Genomic DNA, 21,356 nt, shown 5'->3' with positions numbered 1-21,356 from the left:
TGGAGTGTGTGTGTGTGTGTGTGTGTGTGTGTATGGAGTGTGTATGTGTGTGTGTGTGTGAGTGTATGGAGTGTGTGTGTGTGTGTGTGTGTATGGAGTGTGTGTGTTTGTGTGTATGTGTGCGTGTGTGCACGAGCATATGTGTGTTGTCTGTGTGCCTTGCTGTATTTCGGTCTGAAAGCACAGTATCGATTCAACATTTCTTTGGATGACCGTGCTGCAGAAACAAAAGCTATTCTCAAAAAGCTGGAATACATGGTTCTGACGACCGTACACTGGCGGGGTCCAACAGTTTTTTTTTTTTTTCTCTTCTTTCATTGCAGACTCTGGTCTGCACCAGCGGCAGTGCAGCATGAATTCCCATATAAGGTAGGAGGACCCTTCTATTCTCACCACCACCACTACCACCCCACCCCACCCCACAGACATCAGCCAACCCCACCCCCACACTCCTCTCTTGTCCAAACCCAAGAATAAGCTCTGGTATCAGAACCCCCCCTCTGAACCCCACCCTTTGGGCTGACCCTGGCCTTAAAACACACAAACACAAAGACAGAAAAATACACAAAAATACATGCACACTCATACACACACACGCAGAAAAACACATACGCAATGCAGATGCGGCCAAACGTCCGCACGAGTTCATTTCCTTTTTTGTACTTTGAAACATTGACAGGCTTAAGTTTTTACTACGATACACGTTTCGCCTACGTCTTCCATCACGTCCTGGATTTACACCCGTCTCCCAAACTAAACTATTACACTTGGACCCCTGACAAGAAACCCAGCCCACTGCCCAAATAGAGAGCTGGGGCCCGGCCCCTCCCTGATCCTTATGGGAACGAGAGGCGCAAGGAGGAGGGGACACACACACACACACACACACACACACACACACACAGATAAGGAGCCTCTGTGGAGGAAATGTGGTTCTTGGCCAATCCCCAGCGGGGTCCCAGCATCCCTCGGTTGCCCCTGCTGCAGGATGTGTCCGCGTGTGGGAATACACCAGGAATGTGCCCCCCCCCCCCCCTTTTGTTTAGCGTGCGATAGGCCCTGGCGCGGTCGTGGCTCTTTGTGTTTGTGTCTTGTGTGTTCCCTCTTGGTGACGAGCTCCAGAACACCTCCCCGGCACTGCTGCTGCTGCCGTGACGGGGCTGTCCCATGGGCCCAGCCCTCTTTGGGGGGGGACGGGGGGGGGGGGGACGTGGGACTCTGGTCTGCTGCACCGGAGGGCTCACCACCAGGTACTAGTGTGTGCTTGGTCGACAAAGCGAAAAACATAAAAAAGACGATATGAAGTGCTTCCAAAATGTGTCGGTCGATTCTCTCGCGCATTCACGCACGTATGCACACGCACACACACACACACACACACAGAAGGATATCAAGCACATCTTTGCACTCATCTTTTCTTTGTTACTTTACAAATGTACATTTGTCAAATCAAAAGGCGTTGTATTGATGGAGGGCTGTGCGCGATGAGCAGATCCACTTTTATATTTACATCTCGTCTCTTTTACAATCAACGCCAGGGATGCATTGTAAGGCCAGTGAGCGGATTCTTTATTTTTTTTTGGCACGACTTCCGAAAGACCGTACCTGCACTCCTGTCTGCCCCGAGGCGTTGAAAGAAAGTAAGAAAACTTCCAAAAAGGCCTTAAAAATAGAGCCTGTAAAAACTGACACGAACACGTTGGCCTATTGCACTGCTGTTGTTATTTCGCACAGAGAGCCAGGTTCGGCTCAGGGCTACATCCCACACCGCGCAGCACCCCGAGGACAAGAGACGGCCGAGAACGATGGAGGATAGGGACACGAGGAAGCTGAGAAAGACAACCAGAAAGAGGTTTTTATTGAAGATATCATGACATGTCTCCCGGCTGGGTGCGGAGGCTTCAAGTTAAAGGGAGGGAAACGCGCAACGCGTTTGCCTTTTGAGCTACGTTTGTGTGGTTGATGATCAAACAAGAACACGGTGCTAATGCTGTTGATGCTTAAAGCACCAGGCGGTATAAAAGAAAAGAAAAAGAAATAAAAGAGAAAAGAAAAACAGAGCAGAAATCATTAATCCACCATGTGGACACAATTGACATGCAATAGCAGAACTGGCGTTGCCAACGTGTTGCAGATTGTCAGACAGTGAATCATTAAGGCGTTCAGATTTTGGCACTCATCAGAAAATTAAATGTGTAATGCATAACATTGTTTATCAAAGATTATGTAAGCCACACTATGATCAGTCAACCACATCCAGTATTTACCCACAACACTGAAAAGCTATTTTTACGTGAGCATTAATAATGCTATTGTATGTGTCTGTTGAGGAGTCTATGCTACATTGTCTCTAAACAGCACACCTGATATAAAATGTATCAAATAGCAATGTAAAGATCGTAATACATTGTAATACATTGTGAAATTGGTGACTTTTACTTCAGATAACTGAATAGACTGCCTCTTTGGTTCCAAGAGCTGATGTTATTGACAATGATTCATCCAATATTCAACGTTAAAAAGCCACCAGTGTAGAACAGGTTTCTACTGGTCATCCAATAGTTTTAAGAAAGAGAAGGCCTTGGAAATGATTAATTTGAAGTACATCCTGTACAACGAATAACCAGTCTTCACAAGTGATTACTGCAAGTTTTGGAAAATACAACAAAAAAACGGTAACAAAATGTCAAATATGTTACAGTGCAACTTTTTGCCCGCTAACGAGACCTGACGCATTGCTCAGGGTCGTCTACTGGTCGTTTCAAAACATAAGTTGGTAATTTCTGCACATTCCTGTTTAAGCAAAGCAAATGAACAGCAGCCTTGTTAAGCAGGCCGTGTTGCATGGTAAAAAAAAAAATGAATGCTCATAAACAAGCAGCATTTCATGTGAAATACAGCACTCTGGACAACCATTTACCATCAAGGGTAGGGAAACGCTGTTGGCCTTTCGTGCAATACTTATTTTTACACAGACACTGCATACGTGTTGTATAACGTAGCACTAAAGCCCAGGAGTGTCTTCTCCTTCAGTGAGAAACCTTAAGAGATGGTGAGTCAGACACAGCGGTGGGATGGAACTAAACAAAAGAACCAAGAGACAGTTTGAGAGGGAGAGAGAGAACTGAACCGTCTGTCCCTGAGGTCAGTCGGTTCGATGTCTGACTCCCTCTGTGTGTGTGTGTGTGTGTGTGTGTGTGTGTGTGTGTGTGTGTGTGTGTGTGTGTGTGTGTGTGTGTGTGTGTGTATTTCCGTGCATGTGTGTGTATTTGCGCACGCGCGTGTGTGTATTTGCGCACGTGTGTGTGTGTGTGTGTGTGTATTTGCGCTCGCGTGTGTGTTTGTGTGTTACCCATAAGGAGCATGGTGTAAGAACTAAAATGACTTTCTCTACTCGACAGACACTTGCAACCGTTTTGATGTCCTCCCTTCCTGTTGGTCTTCCATCTCTTCTCACCTCGCTGAAGGAGAGCTCAGCGTCTGCAGTCCAGGTGTTCGAGGGGAACGTCTCAGACAACGCGGGAGCGGGGGACACCCGTCCTCTCCCGATCCATGGCGAGATACGACCGCTAGAGTCGATCGGGCGAAGGAGCACCTGGTGCGTCACGAATAAAAAGTAAACACAGAGGAGGGAACAACGCGACGAATGCTGTCGATAATGAAACATCTACTGCCGCAAACATTTCTAATGAAAATAAAAAATAAAAAAAAGGACGAAACGAGTACAAGTACAAACGGGGTGTCCCGGACCACGCGAGTCACGGCCGGGGCGCGGTCGGTTCGCTCTTCTGCGGTGGAACCTCGTGGTCTCACACACGCCCTGAAGCCCCCCCTCTCCTACTCCATGACTAGATCAGCTGGTCCAGGGCGGGGCAGAGCGTGGGGGTGGGGGGGGGGTCATCACCACGGCGAAGACTCCACAACACGACCGGAGACCACTATCTGGTTCACTCACACCATCAGCGTCTTGACACATCCCTTTGTTAGTGTTTCCTAGTGAGTGGAAGCCCACCCTAACCTCCACCTCCTCCACCAGTAGACACGGACCTCCACACAGGACCTAGATGCTGAGCTCCCCCCCGAAACACAACAACAACTCTCCCACGATTGTATTCAGTGTCTTTTGTTTTTGGGATGGACATTACATTCGGATCGTTTTCAAGTACAACGGGAAAAACAACAGTTGAACAAAGTTCTGAAAGCAAAAAGGAGGACGTCGTTTCATGATAACCTCCAAAGTCTCTGCATAAAAGAGAGTTCACCGACAGGTAGGGGTGAACTAACACTTGGTTGATTGTATACCCCACTAAATCATGCTTGCAGACGCCATACCCAAGCGTCAGACTTGGTCCACCACCTCTGACTAGCAGTGGTTGTTGTTACATTAAGGCAGTGCTTGATTAGACTCAGACCGGAGTCGTCTCTCCCCCTGAAGCACCCTGGCAAAGACCTTGAGCGGTTATTACTTTATTGCTGAGCTTCTAACTGGCAGTGAGAGAATGAGGACTGAAAAATGTACTTTGGTGCGCCATTAGGAAAAGTCTGGGGGCAGGAGACGGCTGTTTTGGCTCGTCTGAGGCCCCAGACATCGTATTGTGAACACTCTCAGGCTCTTTATGTGGCCGCACAATGCAGCCCAGCCTTCAAACAATATATACAGTATTACTTTAGAAATGCCATTTGCTGTGTGTGCCGTCTACCTCATGCAGCGTCCTTGCGGGGCAGGGAGAGCGGGCGGGTGGGCGAACCCACATCCCCACACCCCCGCCCCTACAACACCCCCCCCCCCCCCCCCCCTGCTTGGGGTACCCAATCAGGGCTTCTTGGCCACGGGTTTGGCTTTTCCGTTGGGGCCCATTTTGATCTGGGTCATCTCCACATCTGCCAAGGCGTCGGCAGGGAGACAGGAGCGCATGCGCTCGGCCGTCTTCTGGTACGACGTCCTCTCCTGCTCCAGGGAGCGAATGGAGTGCTTCATCTTGCTCTCCCGGGACAGGAAGCTCTCCACGTTCGTCTCCAGCGTCTGGATCTTCTGCCTCGCCGCCTGGAAGCACGGGAAACATCGAGGTTCACCGGAGAGGGAGAGACGGAGAGAGAGAGAGAGACCAACGAGAGTGAGCGAGCGACAGGGAGGGGGGGGAAGAGAGAGAGAGAGAGAGAGAGAGAGAGAGAGAGAGAGAGAGAGAGAGAGAGACACAGCGAGAGAGAGAGAGAGAGAGAGAGAGAGAGAGAGAGAGAGAGAGAGAGAGAGAGAGAGAGAGAGAGAGAGAGAGAGAGAGAGAGAGAGAGAGAGAGAGAGAAAAAGACAGAGAGAGAGAGACAGAGTGTGTGTGAGATATCAGACCATCCAACCACCAACCATCTGGACTATCTCAGTAGTCAGTACTCAACACTATGCCCACTTCATCAACGCACGAAAGGTTCCGTTTGTTTTTTTAACTGAATAAATTCTTTGTCACTGGCAATATATATATATATATACACATATAAATATAAATATATAAATATATATATAAATATATATAGCTATGTATAAACCAATTGATCAACGTGATTGACCATAAACAAAACAATCCTCCTTAGTGGCGGGAATGTCTGTAGGGAAACGTTGTTTCCTCAAATGTTTTGCAATCACTTCCCACTGTAACTTTTACAACACAAATCCCTGTAATAGCAAGCCAATAACGGCAACCGCTCAGTCCTTTGTCTCCCCTGGCCATTCTTTAACTTGCACTCTAGTGCCACCTACGGGCGATCTTAGGCATTACACAACAAAAACAAAAAGACCACAAAGGGGCACAGCAAAGGGAAAATGTAAACAAAGCTGAACGAAAGCATACTCTTACTGGCTGAGCTCTGACCTGAACCGTACTCAACATTAGAACAAGGTCTCTTCCCTGTTCCCTGACCCTGCAAAACACCACGAGGTGTCCTTCAGAGTGCTTCCGGCCGCACCATACCTGCAGCTTCTCCAGCAGCTCCATGTTCTGCCTCTTCAGCTGGACGTTGGTCTTCTCCAGCTTCTCCAGCCGCTCAGAGTCCTCCGCCAGGGGCCCGCCCTCCACCATCTCGTCCTGGAGGACGTGGTACTCCACCTCGTACGTGTGGAGCTGCTTGGAGATGTCCATCTCAGACACCTGGAGAGGGGGAGAGGTGGCCGTGCCGGGGGCGAAGAGAGCAGGTCAGAAGCAAACGTGGCAAACGGGACCCGATGCTTCGCAGCGGTTGTCCGCTGGAGTGCTGCTATGAATTGATTGATTGAATTTGACATGCTTTTACTTTAGATCATTATTGTGGCTTTGCGGAACTAATCACATAAAACCCTGTTAGTTCCTTGGGAAAGGGTCAAAACGATTTCTTTTATGGGTTTGGAGGGAGAAAGTGCAACGTGCGTTTCCACACGCAGGCACTGTAGTAAAAATGGTAAAAAAAAAAGTAGTTAAAAAACCGACATTAATTTTAGGTGTAAAATTAACAGAATACTGTATTATGTATAACAGTATTCTGGCTACTAAAGTTAATAACTGTAAGCCTAAAGCCTAAGTAACTCTTAACAGTTTTGTGAACGGTCAAAACAAATACATTTATTTTTGTGTTTGTTATCTCAGTTGTAACATTCTGAAAACCCGTAATCCCTACCTTAGCGATGGTCTGCTCCATCTGTGCCTCGGTCATGCTGGGAATCGTAGTTTTCAGGTAGTCCACGATGCTCTCGAAGCTGTCACACTCCATTATCTCCTCCTCATGGCTGCTGAGGAGGCACAACGCCACCTTGAACACCACCTCCGTGCCTCGGATGAAGAGGAAATCTGAACGCAAAACAAAGTACACAACAACAAGGTTACCTCGCACATCAGAGGACACCGACGGACAGCGGTTGGCCTTCGGGGCGTCGGGAGGGCTGATTGGAACGGGAACGAAAGGGGCGGGTCCCAGACAACGTACCAAAGATGCGTGAGACGAATCCGAGGGGGAACTGCGAGGCGAAGAGCGTGAGGAACCAGGGCGCGGCGTAGAGGCTGGGCCCGATCTCCTGCTCCTCCAGGTGGGTGTACAGCCGGCGGTGGTAGTCGTGCAGCAGGCGGGAGAGCTGGTACATCTGGATCTGGAGGAGAGGAGGCACAGTGCAAAGGGCAAGGAGCGTGGTTAGACTGACACTTGTTAAGGACGCACGCACGCACGCACGCACACACGCGAATGACATGCTTATCAGATTATGCCCACATTCAGAAGCTTTGTTGTTCGTCCGGTTACACGAGGGGCGAACATACGAGCACATGGCTAATAGTATCGTCTTAACCTTTACGTGACAAAGTGCAGCTTTTGGTTCAGACGTATTCGTGCGTGTTCAGACATGCAACGGAGGCTAGGAATTCAGTACAGCGCGCTGCAAACTTTTTAAATACATTCTAAACAAAAACCTGACTGCGAAGCGAAAAAGTCCCAAAAGCAGAAGTGAGAACGAAGTAAAAAGTAAAACATTACCAGTCTGTCAATATCCTGACTCGCTGACACGCAATACCCTCCACAACATTACACGCTCACAAGGAAGTAACTGCTCACTCTCTCTCGCTCTCCCTCTCTCCCACCCCCCCCCCCCCCCCCCTCTCTCTCTCTCTCCCCCCCCCCCCCCCCCCAAATTTTCTACCTCTCTCTTTCTCTACCTCTCTCTCTCTTCAGTCTCAGCGAAGCACAATAGGAGCACAGATGGACAGAGGAGGGCACAGAGGAGCTAGATTGCACACAGCCACGCCTCACAAAGCTTTCAACGCGGTGGGGTCAAAAGGTATCGGCGCAGGCAGGCATACTAAGGTTTGAACAAGGGGTGGGGACGCAACGACACTCATGCTACTGTTTACTGTTGATCGCAGTTTCCCAGGCACGTCAAGCCAACAACCAACCCTCATGTTGCTTCTGACACCGTTCTCTATGTGGGACATTCGCTGCACGATTTGTGGAATTCATATTGAAAGGCTCCCCCCCCCCCCCCCCCCCCCAAACCCTCCTTGAATAAAGTGAGTTTGGTGTGAGGCACATAGGCTTGGCAGGTCGCCCGACTCGCTGGTTCTGGTTTGAATTTCATTAAAGAATGTGACATCCTAATCCGTTTTATCTACCTTCATACGTGTACTTATTGGAATTCAAGCACCCACCGCGCCAAGTAATTTGCGAGCTAGGTGGGTAAACGCATGGACATTAGGCCAAACCTAGTCTCACAAATCAGACTGAAGATTAATAAAAGAGTGCAAGATAGTGGACAAGATCCAATCTGGTTGAAAGGCAGTTTCACTTTCTTTTGCTTCATATTTATTTCGCCCAATCATGTTGCTTGATGGGGGAATCAGGACGCACGGACTTGGCTGTTATCAGCGAACAAAAACTTGGCTAGCACAGATATACTGTAAAAAGAGTTGCTGTAAAGGTATCACATCAACAGCTTGTAAACTGCCCACTGTAGAAATACACTTATTAAAATCCCCTCCTCATCCAATCACGCAAATGAGTCCCTTCCCCATAAAATCTCTGTTACAAAACAGAAAACAACACGTAGCTCCAGCCCTCAGTGTTTGGTTTCCGGGACAGGCTCTGAATGGTGTTCCCCCCAGAAGTTGTGCTACAGCACAGTAGGACTGCTGGATCCGAGAGAATAGGTGATTTAACCCCCCGAAATCCGAATGAAAAACAAAGCAGTGCAGTGCAATCAGCGCCTCACCTGCAGAGAGACCATGTCGGGTCTGTACTGGCGCCGGAAGCCCAGGTCATACATGAGGAACTTGAGCATGTCAAAGGCCTGCTCCTCACTCATGTGGAGCAGCAGGATCCCTGCCACGAAGCTCACCCCCTGGCAGTAGCCCACCTGGTTGGGAACAGGAAGAGAGTCGATGGGCATTATCCAATGGTGTTTAAAAAGTCGATTCAAAAGGTTTTTTATTTGTCACATACAGGATGTACAGTGAAACGTTTATGTGACATAGACCGTATTTCTGTGCGTGAGTGAGTGAGTGAGTGAGTGAGTGAGTGAGTGAGTGAGTGAGGTGAGTGAGGTGAGTGAGGTGAGTGAGGTGAGTGAGTGAGTGAGATTACCTCTGTATCCAGCAGAGAGTAGGCCTTCAGGAGATTGTAAAGAGAAAGCTGCCCTGCTCCTAGCTGGGCTGAGAAGTACTGGTGATTTGGGAAGGTCCGGCCTGACCAGGGATATAGACGTGTACAATTTAGGGGAACATTTGACAATAAAGCTTTTTCCCCAAACTAAAATGTGACCTGAAAATTTGCCCTGCAGAAGTAAATGCATCTTCCTAACTCTTGATCTTTCTCTTAATAATAATGCACTCAATAATTCTCTGCTATTAAAAGGACCATGTTATGGGTGATTAAACCACCTGGAGCCGTTTTAAATTATGAACTCTAGATTATGTCCAGAGTCCATTGTCCAGAGTTGGCCTTTTACACATGTAACTGGACAACGTCGGTGTCAGACATGTTTTCACATATGTCGGACATAGTCTTGTCCATTCAAACTCATTCGGACATTTGCGTGCTCACATACAGCTCTTCTGGGTAATGTCTGCATAAGTTCAGGGTTGCAGTGCACGTGTGAAAGTGGCTTTGCATGGTTTTCATTTGTGGCGAGGCGCCGTCAAGCTAAACGCCCTCGGGCAGAATCGTCACACACTAAAGTCATGTCTGACTCAAATGTTTTAGTGAAGCCAGAGGAGACGGTTCCGACGGTTTAATCGCCCCCCTGCTGTGGTCCGATAACTTAAAGGGATACTTCACCCATTTAGAACCAGCGTTCTATCATTATAAAATCGCTATTGTAATATAAATAAATACATAAATAAATATAAGTCTAAACCAGTCTCCCCTTGGCCCATTTTTTCTCATCTAATTTTCTCCCGAAATGACGTCAAATGACGCGTTTGACGTCATTTCGGGAGAAACCTCTTGTCCCGCTACAAGGGCCGAGGACTACAACACACTTTTGGTGGCAAATTTTTCCACCAATAAGGAATGAGAGGGGGCGGGAGCTCGCGTACTGAGGGGGAATGAGGGGGACGGGAGACCGACAGGTGGGCGGGGCAGCAAGCGCAATGCACTGTGGTAGTTGGAGGTTTTCTTACTTTGAGCCAGAGAGACCATGAAAACACTCTTTCTGCCTTTTTTCAGGCTAGGCTGAACCGATTTCAATTTTTTTTTTCACATTTACAATACATTGAATTATTTAATTCATAAAACCTTCATATTCCCACCGGTGAAGTATCTCTTTAACAGTCGATGGGATGTCAGCCCCCCCGTTTCCCGCCCACATGCGTGCGTGTCAGCGTGCGTGTGTGAGCCCACCTAGATCCACCAGGATGGCGTGCTGCTGGGCCGTGAGCTGCTTCAGCAGGTCTTGGTAGGGGGTGTCGGGCGGGAAGAGCTGGCGCTGGTCCAGCCGGTGGCGCAGGCGGTGCTGGTGGGACAGGAGGAGCCACACCTCGCCGCGCCGGCCCTTAGGCACGCCTGGACGCCGACGGGGAAAAGGTCCCGGAGCGTTTAGTACGGAACGATGACGGAAACCCGAAAAACAAATTCACATGAGGGTAAATGTAGGCCCACGGGTCAGACTTTAGATTAATTATCGAACGCCCGATGGAAGACGTGCTCGGATGTAGACGAAGGGGGGCGTTTCGAGCGCTTTCGCTTCATGTTTCGACCAATCATGTTGCTGGAGGCGGGGCTCTGTAAGCGCGTGACTGGCAAACACAAACTTGACCATCTGTAGTAAAGTGTAGAAATCCCCCACACGCACCCACACAAAGGCACAAGGCAAAGTACACAGCGGGTGTACTTCTCAGTGTTATGCTTCAACTTGCCCCCACACACACACACACACACACACACACACACACACACACACACACACACACACACACACACACACACACACCCCCCTCACCCTGGCAGAGGGCAGAGTGCAGCTCCTCAGTGCGCTGCAGTACGGTGGTCCGTCCCGGGGCGGTCAGCCTCTTCTCCCACTGGGCCAGCACCTCCTTGGAGGAGGGGCCCACCTCCTGGTAGTCCAGCTTCACCTTGCGGATGTGCAGCTCGTCACGACTCGCTGGAACAAACAACGAGACGCAGCACGGGAGAGACACCTTAATGGTGCGTCCAATTGAAACAAATCTTTTTCCTTTGATCTTTTTTGGTCTCCGTTTGAGGTCAGCTTTTTTGGTACCTTTTTAAAATGTTAATAGAGCAAATCATTTCAGGAAGTAAGGAGAGGCAATTAAAGCAAAAATACATCTCTTGTTTTTTTTACCATCCTCGGAATAATTGAATGTAACTGATTGATCTTGGAGTAAATGATTAAGCGCAACTGAGTGAACTCGGCGAACAATTGAATGTAACTGATTAAAAGAGAGTCTCCGGGACTTCAGATGCTCTCTTCTTCGGGGGGGGGGGGGGGGGGGGAGAGCGTACGGTTGCTATGGCGACCCCTCACTCCATTGATAGGAACCACACAATAAGCACATGAGGAGGAAAAGATCTTCAGTTCAAAGCCTGGTTAGGGCGTGGAGGGGCCATACGAAGGGCATTTTTGAGCGAACGGCCAAATAGAAATGAACACAAAAGACGGAGAGACGCGGGCAATCCTGAACATGCAATACATAGAAAGCAGGAGGTTGGTTTTGTAGTAAGTACCACCGCTGCCCCCGCCACCACCACACTGCCAGAGCTACGCTTCAAATTTTCCTTGAACCAAACACAATCATCGTCCTCCCTTTCTTTCTATTTAAATATAATTTGCATTCACTGTTATGACCTCAAAGCAACAACTGTATCTATCCACACACACACACACACACACACACACACACACACACACACACACACACACACACACACACACACACACACACACACACACACACACACACACACACACACACACACACACACACACACACACACACACACACACACACACACAGTGCCAGGAGTCGAAATAAAGAGTTTCATTGATGGCAAGATACTTTGTTATTTACACCAATAGGGGGCAACCTTTCTCAAATCCCATTCCCTGATCGGAAAATGTATCTAAGATGAAAGACAATGTGTGTGTGTGTTGATTTCACACCGAAGTTGAAAACAAGAAGACACTCTTTCCCATGCACTTTGACCTACTAACAGGCCACCTGTGTGTGTTTGTGTGTATCTGTTTGTAGTGTGCCCAAACACGCCTCTCTAAATATAGCGTGTGCTTCGGAACACTCAAGCTCCGGCTGTGGGCGGTGGGGGGGGGGGGGGGGAGGAGGGAGGGAATTCTGCCTCGACCCATTATGTAAACAGCCGGAAAAAAAAAAAAAAAAACAGAAAAAAACATTCATACACCGTTTGCACAACGCATATCTTTCCCATTCAACAAACGACAACAGCAAAAACACAGAAGATAAACAGAGTAAACTTTCACACTGCCGGCAGGAGATACCATCCCAAATCGAGGCAGGTTTTAATCTATTTGTTGTCATTTTTAAAATTCAGTGTTTTTCCCCAAGTGAACAGGCCCCTCTGTCCGTCCGTGTCACAAGGAGCGCGGTCATCGGCTGCGCCGGGGGCGTCATGTGACGCGGGACTCACCCTCCAGCTTCTGGTTCTCCTTCTCCATGCGCAGCAGCAGGATCTGCTGGTGGATGGCGTTCCTCCACAGAAGCCGGTAGTCGGCCACCGTCCTCCGTGGACGCCCCCCGGGGGGGCCGCCGTCCTGGGACGTGGAGCGGGACATCTGGCAGCCCAGGGGGCTCAGATGGGGGGACAGGGGCAGCAGGTCCCGGGCTTCACACGGGTCTGAAAGCACCGGGTCAGGACTCATGTCAGCTTGGAGCTCCATACCGGATAAGACGTTCATTAATGATTCTGCTTATATGCTAAAGTTAAACTTTTTTATTCAGCTTCTAAAATGTTTTTTTGGTTTTAGGTTACATTTGTTAAATCAAACTGTTATTTACGATGCATTCGTTAGCGCCACGCTCGTTTTCAAGCAATTAGAATCTCATAAAGCGATGTGGAATCCCGGTCTTCCTTATCTCATTGTGTCCACCGTTTTTCTTTCAATCCTCTGTCTACTGTGTTCAGTGCCAGGTCACTTACAGTTGTGATGTTTTGCGGCATTATTGGCATCGACTCCCTGCCCGCACTGTACCATTTGATCACACATTTGTTACACACCTCAACTTCTGACCGTTTGCTCCCTCATAACCGCCTTGAACTTCGCACAACATAGTCCAGGCAGATTTTACTTTCCAAGAATACATTCCTTCGTGTGTAACTCAGATACCTGATCTCCTGAGGTTAAAGTTAGCCAACAACTATGTGTTTGCTCAACTGCTGAAGCCCACATACCGATGTCAACTACTCTGTAAATATGCTGTTTTCTTGTCAAAAGTGCTCACATGCTGTCAGACCATAATTAAATGGGGAAAATGTTAACAGTCCTATGATCTCACATGCACAGGCCATTTGCACCTCGACGAGTGTCTTCAAACTTTTAACAAAACTGTGTGTGTGCGCACGTGCGTGCGTGCGTGCGTGCGTGCGTGCGTGCGTGCGTGTGTGTGTGCCTGTTTGTGAGAGTCTGCCTGCATGTGTGCGTGCGTCTTCACCTGGGTCCTGCATGGACGCGGGCAGCTTGTTCATGGGCGAGGCGACTCTCAGGAAGATCTTCTGCCTCCAGGAGACCTTGCGGGGGGTCGCGACCTCCGCTGCGCCTACAGAGTCGTTGCTGCAGGCCGACAGGGTCCTCTTCCTGCCCTCCCCATTGCTGCCGGAGGGGAGACAACCATCAGCCACCAACACACCCGCGCGGTGAGATACAGCACCATGACCTCAAGTCATCTACCAAAGCGACCCCAAACAAACATCGGGGTTTCTCAGCTGACACACGTTCTAGCTTAAGTCTCTTTCGTGCTTCCACGTCGAATAGCCACCGTGGCGCTGCGCCCGGGTGCTACGCTGTGGGTGCTGATCCCCGGGTACTACTCCGTGGGTACGCCGTTGGTGCTACACTGTGGGGGGGCTAGGTCACCGGCACAGGCAGGTGATGGCGGCCGTGCCTAACGCACACCACAGCAAAACATGCAACTCGAAGGTGCGATGCAGAACCATAACTGGGAATCCCGTCCTGGCGGAGGCCCACGTTGGCTGATCACCACGGGAGTATAACCAGTATGGTATGAATATAATATGAGACAAGTATTAGTATAATATTAAGTGGACAGCGTCTTCGTCGGGGACGGGAGAAGTGTTTTGATGTGTCCTGGAGGATGCTTTGTGGTGTGGTGGCAGGGATGCGGTGTTACGACGTGTGAAAGACAGTGTGAGCTTTTAGTGCTAGTACACTGCTTGTCACTGGAAAGGTTGGCTGCGGAACAAACGCAGTGCGAGAGAACGGTTCATAAATGGAGAGTAATACTCTACTCCGTCGCGGGCTGATTTATGAAGTCGGCGTTCTGGAATTTATTAATTTATCGGTGGTCCCGTCCCGGGAAGGGAGTCATGCTTATGAAGAAGCATGAGATGTAGAAAAATTATGTTTTCATTGCTACTTAGCGAGAAGTGGATTTTGGCAGTGGGGTTGCACGGTTTAGCCAGTGGAACAAAAAATGATCCCATTTAGATATGGCTAAACTGCGGTATGATATGCATTCCATACCCCAACAAGTATGTTCTAGTAGCTTCTAGTAGGAACAGATGAGGTGATAAGCTGTAACAGATGGACACTTATTCTTAGGCAAGGGTCAAACTGATCAGCAGGCAGCTAAACGGACCTTAGAGTACACCCTTACAGCGTCCTTACTTTTAACTTTGTGCTTTGTGAGTTTTTTTGCCTAATTTGACCATGTCTGAAACCAAAACAGTGATTCTTTGGACAACGGAACCAAAATATAATTTCTAGGTCCCTGATAATCATTAGGTGATATACAGTGTGTACCAAAAACATGTGAAGAAAAACCTCTATGTGCACACACATACACACACTGACACAAACATAGTATATACACACAGCTAAACTCTCGATAGAAAAACGTATTTTTACTCTTTTGCCCTAAATTTTGGCAAAGGAGATGACAACAAAAATGACTTTTTGACGATAAAAGTCAGAAAAATTAATTTAGGGACTCACACACATGCGATTGTTAATCAAGCAAGTGAAGGGGTTATAATTAGTAAGTAAACAACACAATAACATTGCGCCCAAGTGCTCATTTTCATGTGCAATGTTGACCAATTTCTAAACTTCACTTTTCAAACTCCCGTTTCAACAGTGAAAAAGCTTAACAGGCAGTTATGCCCTTATGCAAGAGATAACATGATGAGCCATGGGTGAGCTTGCTCAGCACACACCACTCTGTCTGGTCCTGTGGTTAGAGAATAACAGGAAATGACCTCAGAGGCCAGAGTCGCTGATTTGTTATCGCAGACATCCTTGAGACTCAACTGTTGGTGTCACAGTTGGAGGTTATTAAGAAAAGACGTATGAAGGGAGTTGTGTTATTGATTGCGCAAAAAAGATCAAAACTAACAACGACAGCAGTTGGGGTACAAGCTGCTTCCTTATTGTGGCATTAATAAACAAAATGCCTCGATGAAGGAAAATATACATCTTAATTTTAAACATTAGTCAGCATATTTAAAAGTCTTAAGCAAACTGTTGTATGTAACCAAGACCCATACACAGGTTTTAAAAATATATATATCTTTATATATATATATTCTGTGAATATATTTATAGATATATATTTTATTTTGTCACTATGTGACATTTATTTGGAACACACAGTTCTTTCCCCCTTGTATGTTGGTGGCCTGTTGCTACCCTCCAAACAGTGCTGATGTAGCCTTATCAAGGATCAATACAGTCTGTTGATCCCTAGGGTGCCAGAAGGCAACCGCTTAAGCTACTCATCAAACAGCGACACGATTACCAAGGCAACATCGATTTGCCGCGTCTTACTGACGCCGATGGCCAAAGTGCTCAACTCTAAATCAAGTCGAGGACTCACAACAAACCGATTCGTCTTTAAATCAACAGGGCAGCCAGTGTGCGGTTAATAGAGGCGCTCACATTCCGGGGTTATGGTCTGTGCATGCAAAACAACCCCGTGCATCCGCATGCGGGTCAGGCGAGACACAGTGCCATTCAGCATCCCTTCCTACTTGGGGGGGGGGGGGGAAAGAGGAAGAGGCAACTAGGTCCGCGGAGCTGCAGAAACCAGAGAAGAAGTAGAAGAAGAAGAAAAGAGCGAAGGAGGGAGACATTCTTTTTTTTTCCCTCGTGAAGAAGAGAAAAGGAAGACGTAGCGTGTTGATAAGGGGCGGGAATGGTGAAAAAAAGAGTTGAAAGCTGACCGTTGTTAAAACACAATAATGACCCTCCCTTGGAGTGTCTCCCAGCCGTCCAGCCTAAAGCGTTGCTCCTCCACAGCCCTGTGGGTGTGTATCTGAAACCCAGACCCATGCTTTGCGGAGGCTTCAAAGCGGGGCGTTGGGGGAGGCCCCTCTCACCTCTTGAGACTCCCACTGTCTGCCAGCGAGCCCAGAGAGCCTTGGTAAAAGCTTTTCAGGAAAGTGGGAGCGGAGAAGGAGGAAGCGAGGCTGAAGGAGGAGGTCTCGCTCTCCGAGACGCTTCGGGTTCGCGACACGCCCGCGGGACTGGGACGAGCGACAACGGAGCAAGGACGACGCCACAAAAACAAAAACAAATGAAATGTTAAGGATATGTTAACGGGATATCAAATCATGGGGACAGAAGAACACAGTGACAGGAAGTGACTGGTGGGGCTTTTGTTCAGGGGACGGTAACGCGGTTCGGAGCTGATTACTGAGGGGGATTTCTCAGCTCAACATTGCCTGTTTAGGTCAAAGGTCAACGGTTAGTTTCGGAATCCTTCATTGGGGTAAGGAGGAAAAGGAGGGTTAGGTTTAGACATCCCATGATGTTAGCTTTACATTAGTTTGTTTGTATTAAAGATCAACAACAAACTGTGTCTGGTACAGCGATTATGCCCCCCCGGGAAAAAATAAACAGAGCATTTGACGGATGTCGCCATGGGAACGCAGATGCTTAACCTCGGACTTTGAACGCACACTAGGGAGGGGGGGGGGATGGCGGGGGGTCGGGGGTCGCCCCCGGTTACCTGTGCTGCAGTAGCTCGGGAGCCAATGACTGCTGCCGACGGAGCGGGGGGTGCTTGCTCTGGTTGGCCGGCGGGCCCTCGAAGGAGATGCGCTTCTTGACGGGGGGGTGGCTGAAGGTGTGGGCGCGCCGGCGGAACTGCAGGCCCTCGGCCCCCGGGTCGTCGTCTTGGAAACCGGACGGCGACGCGGGCGCTGGCGGGGAGTGACCCGGGGACTCCTCGTCCTGCTGGGGGTCAGAGGTCAAACAGGGATGACGTTTACCCGGAGCGCTCTGTCAATGATTGTACTGGAATAGAATTTCAATTTTTTTTTCTTTTTACATACACAGATCTGGGAATAACAAGTCAATTATTCAAGCAATTAAAGGAAAAAAATAATAAAAAGGATGACTACACTTGACTTGACGGAAGGGAACATAAACAACCAAATCCTCTTGGAAGCACGTCCCAAATCCCCAGTCCAGCGCTGTACTCACCTAGCAAAACACCTTCACGGGCGACCAAGCTCCTACCACACACCCTCGTAGCTCTAGCGCCAACCCCGTGCCTCTTCACACAACATGCTCCCGCAGCTATTGTATTCAAATGGCCAACGTCCTGTGGCTCGCAGAACCACACGCAATTGGCGGGGCAGCCCTTTGTGGGAGCTCCGGTCGTATCCAAAAGCCTTCCAATCTGTTTCCCCCCACACGCTTCCCCACAGACCTCCCGCTCAGCAGTCTGACAGACCCGTGCAGTGACACTTTCTGTTTAGCGGAGAGCAAAAAGTTACAGCATCGTGACCCAATACTTCATGATGGGGAAGACGCACCTAAGCCGCACACTTCCTATAATCAGTAACCTACCACGGCTTTTGCCCTTGTTAAGACTTCTGGATCGAGAGATTGTGAGATCGTTCACCAAATATGGACCCAACTTACTGAGCGCCGATGCAGACAGTCAATCACAGAGCACCAAACACGTGCTAAACACGCAGATTGCGATAGGAGAACAACACATTACCAAAAGAGAGCGTGCTGGTTCCTTTCTCAAGCATGCCTTAAGGTCCTGTTTACTATCCTCGAAGGAGGAAGTGGACGGAGGCATGGCCCTCTGGCTGTGCACACACACACACACACACACACAGGCCTGCATATCCTGGCTTTGTTCCCTCGCTCGCGTGGAGCTCCTGCATCCTGAGCCTCTCACAGGGCTCAGGGCTACACGGACCGCTTCCAACAGAGACGGCCGCAGGAGGTAGGGTCAGAGAGGACCTGAAGCCGAAGCAAGCGGCTGGGGCAGGGGCCTGTGTGTGTCTCTGTGTGTGTGTGTGTGTGTGTGTGTGTGTGTGTGTGTGTGTGTGTGTGTGTGTGTGTGTGTGTGTGTGTGTGTGTGTGTGTGTGTGTGTGTGTGTGTGTGTGTGTGTGTGTGTGTGAAAAAAAAAAAAAAAAACAGAAAGTGTCAAAAACCAGAAAGTGAATAAACTAAATGTCATGTCCTGAATCCCATCTTGTGTGTTTAGTATGATTATAACAGCCTCAGACCCCTTCTTATTTATTTGGAGTTATGGAATGGAGATCCAGGGGTTGACTCTGATCACACAGCTCCCTCATATTCCGCCCTGCCACGACATAATGGAGGCCCTTCTTCCCAAATTGGTCGACTGACAGTTCCACAAACACGCTCACACCCACGCCTACTGCGCTGTTTATCTACAGACGGCTTCGGAGAAACATCCCAGAATAACCTTTCAACAAATTCCACACACAAAAAACAAAAAGGTTTTCTCTTTGATGGATGAGCAAGAGTCTTGGTTTATACAAGTCAGCCGTCCAGAGTCAATCTCTCCCGCTTTCTTCCTCACTCTCGTCCTCCCTTCTTAACAGTATTTAACGTTTTGTTAACATAGCGTTGGTTCAAAATAAGAGATAGAAAAACATATTCCCCGAGCTGCTGAGCAAAGGGGTTCCTGGGAGCCATCGCTCCCGTCACCGTGGCGATGAAACACTCACTCTGTCGAAGCTGCTCATGCTACCGATGCTCCCCAGGCGGTCGCGCATCCGGCTGGCACCCTGGGGAGATTGGAGATGGGGCAAGTACGGCTCAGTTAAACAGGGTGTCAAAATGTACACAGACCACATAGAAAAGTACGACAGCTTCTGATATCTTACAGGCACTGTGGATTTTATTAAATGCTATTCTCAATATTATAAATTATGAATCATTAAACACAGAGGATAATCAATATTAAAGGCAGATTCAATTTGGTCAAATGAAAATTGCAATGATTGATGAGTTCATTTGGGAAGGGGGATCTATTGTGAATTATTAACCACTAACCCACATTGAATGAAACAACCACTATTGCTGGCTTGTGAAATCAGAAAAAAACTGGATATAAAAAGCTCTAACTTGTATCGGCAGGTCATTGTTTGACCCATTCTCTCTCTCTAACAACGTATTGTATCACAGGACTCTGTTGATGATGGAATTATAGGAGCCCTTACTAGCAGATATGGGTCAGCCCCAAATCCCCATGGAGGACAATGATACAGAAAGAACACAGGCGGGCGCACGCACACGCACACACACACACACACACACACACACACACACACAGGCCGTCGGCATACAAATTGGAAAGGAGGACAGGGAGCTCCTCTGAAAAGATGAAACGGTAAAGTAAAAGCAAATCAAACTTTGCGAGATGGGGGATCTGGAAGATGAAACGGCAGCGTACCCGCGTGAAGATGTTCTCCAGGGAGCTGGTGAGAGAGGTGCGAGCTTTGTTCTTCAGGGCGTCCAGTTTGAAACGACCACCGACGCCGTCTCCCGCTGTGCTGTTTGGCGAGTTCTGTCACGAAACCATCGCAACACAATATATCAGCATGGGGGCCAGGGGACACAATGTAACACCATCGCAACACAATATATCAGCATGGGGGGCCAGGGTCCACAATGTAACACCATCGCAACACAACATATCAGTATGGGGGCCGGGGTACACAATGTAACAGCATGGTCCACAATGTAACACCGTGCTACACAATGTAACAGCATGGTCCACAATATAACACCATGCTACACAATGAAACAGCATGCTACACAGTATGACAGCATGGTACACGATGTGACAGCATGCTACACGATGTAACAGCATGCTACACGATGTAACAGCATGCTACACAATATGACAGCATGGTACACAATGCAACAGCATGCTACAGAATGTGACAGCATGCTACACAATGTGACAGCATTCTACACAATGTGACAGCATGCTACACAATGTGACAGGAAGGCGGCCGTGGTACATAGGCCCTTGTTGAATAACTCCTGTTCTTTATTTTTGGCAGACCGAAAGCGAGACAAAACTGAATCCACTCTCACACAGTAATAATAATAAATGTGTCCTAAGGCACATAGTCCTGCGTCATGTAGTGGTTAGTAAGACACGTTGAAGTGCAGCGCAATCTGAAACTGGAATATGCCATCGATTTCAGCTGAGGCAGTTATGTTCCATCGAACATCAAGGTCAAGGTAGGTTGACTCTGAAAGGTATGCCCTCACGGCAGGCTTCAAAAGGCATTACCAATCGCACACTGAAAATGATGGATTATGAAATCTAACCATCATTTCGGGCAAGAGAAGTCAAGCACCACTTATTTTACCAACAGTAGACTCTTCAGGGGCTTTTAATATAAGTCTATAATTTAGAAATCCTGAAATATGAACTGAGGGATTTACATTTGTTTGCGTGCTGGAAGTCGTTTCTGTAGGTGTGGGCGGGGCTAACACATCAGGGCTCAGAGCATAAAGTTGTCATTGTTTCTGAACCGAGATCCTCCAACTGGAATTGGGTGACCTCCAACTGAATGCAACCTTGGAAATCCAGATTTCTTTGGAAGAGGTCCCAATCTGCAGCCAGCTCAAATGAAGGACTTTTCACCTTTAGAAGTCCTCCAAACACATTGAGTAAAGTACTAACCTGCAGACACTTAATTTATCAAGATTAATCTCAATTCTTTAGGACATGTTTATCGAGTGTCACGGGAGGGGACAGGGCATTGGCGTGCACCAGACAGAAAAGGAGAGGGAGGATTGCAGTATCAACGGTTGCTGGATTGCGACGTGATTCAGCATGTCTATCGATTCATAAAGCTCTCCCCCCCCCACACCTCGCCACACACAAGCTTGTAC

At 48.4% G+C, this 21,356-nt stretch overlaps 1 protein-coding gene across 7 annotated transcripts in view; it reads right to left on the bottom strand.

Annotated features, from left to right (window-relative positions):
* Positions 1 to 1,830: 1,830 nt before the first annotated feature.
* tbc1d4 (TBC1 domain family, member 4) overlaps positions 1,831 to 21,356 on the bottom strand; it is a 32,975-nt gene continuing 13,449 nt past the window's right edge. The window contains exons 10-23 of one of the 7 annotated variants that reach the window (XM_030342946.1): positions 19,897 to 20,010; positions 19,169 to 19,228; positions 17,178 to 17,404; positions 16,546 to 16,692; positions 13,644 to 13,801; positions 12,622 to 12,828; positions 10,940 to 11,101; positions 10,342 to 10,503; positions 9,085 to 9,185; positions 8,714 to 8,857; positions 6,946 to 7,105; positions 6,640 to 6,809; positions 5,961 to 6,137; positions 1,831 to 5,044 (exon numbers count right to left, since the gene is read on the bottom strand). In XM_030342946.1, the coding sequence (XP_030198806.1) occupies positions 4,814 to 5,044; positions 5,961 to 6,137; positions 6,640 to 6,809; positions 6,946 to 7,105; positions 8,714 to 8,857; positions 9,085 to 9,185; positions 10,342 to 10,503; positions 10,940 to 11,101; positions 12,622 to 12,828; positions 13,644 to 13,801; positions 16,546 to 16,692; positions 17,178 to 17,404; positions 19,169 to 19,228; positions 19,897 to 20,010 (2,220 nt within the window). In that variant the 3' untranslated portion in view covers positions 1,831 to 4,813. Of the gene's footprint in view, positions 5,045 to 5,960; positions 6,138 to 6,639; positions 6,810 to 6,945; positions 7,106 to 7,300; positions 7,456 to 7,485; positions 7,625 to 8,713; positions 8,858 to 9,084; positions 9,186 to 10,341; positions 10,504 to 10,939; positions 11,102 to 12,621; positions 12,829 to 13,643; positions 13,802 to 16,545; positions 16,693 to 17,177; positions 17,405 to 17,653; positions 18,225 to 19,168; positions 19,229 to 19,896; positions 20,011 to 21,356 lie in introns of those variants that run through there. The other 6 variants (XM_030342947.1, XM_030342948.1, XM_030342949.1 and 3 more) reach the window with 6 other exon arrangements.

The sequence above is a fragment of the Gadus morhua genome, chromosome 20 (genome assembly GCF_902167405.1).
Source record: "Gadus morhua chromosome 20, gadMor3.0, whole genome shotgun sequence".
Classification (NCBI taxonomy): domain Eukaryota; kingdom Metazoa; phylum Chordata; class Actinopteri; order Gadiformes; family Gadidae; genus Gadus; species Gadus morhua.
Note: the sequence above shows the minus strand (reverse complement) of the source record. Positions and strands in the feature narration are given on the sequence as shown.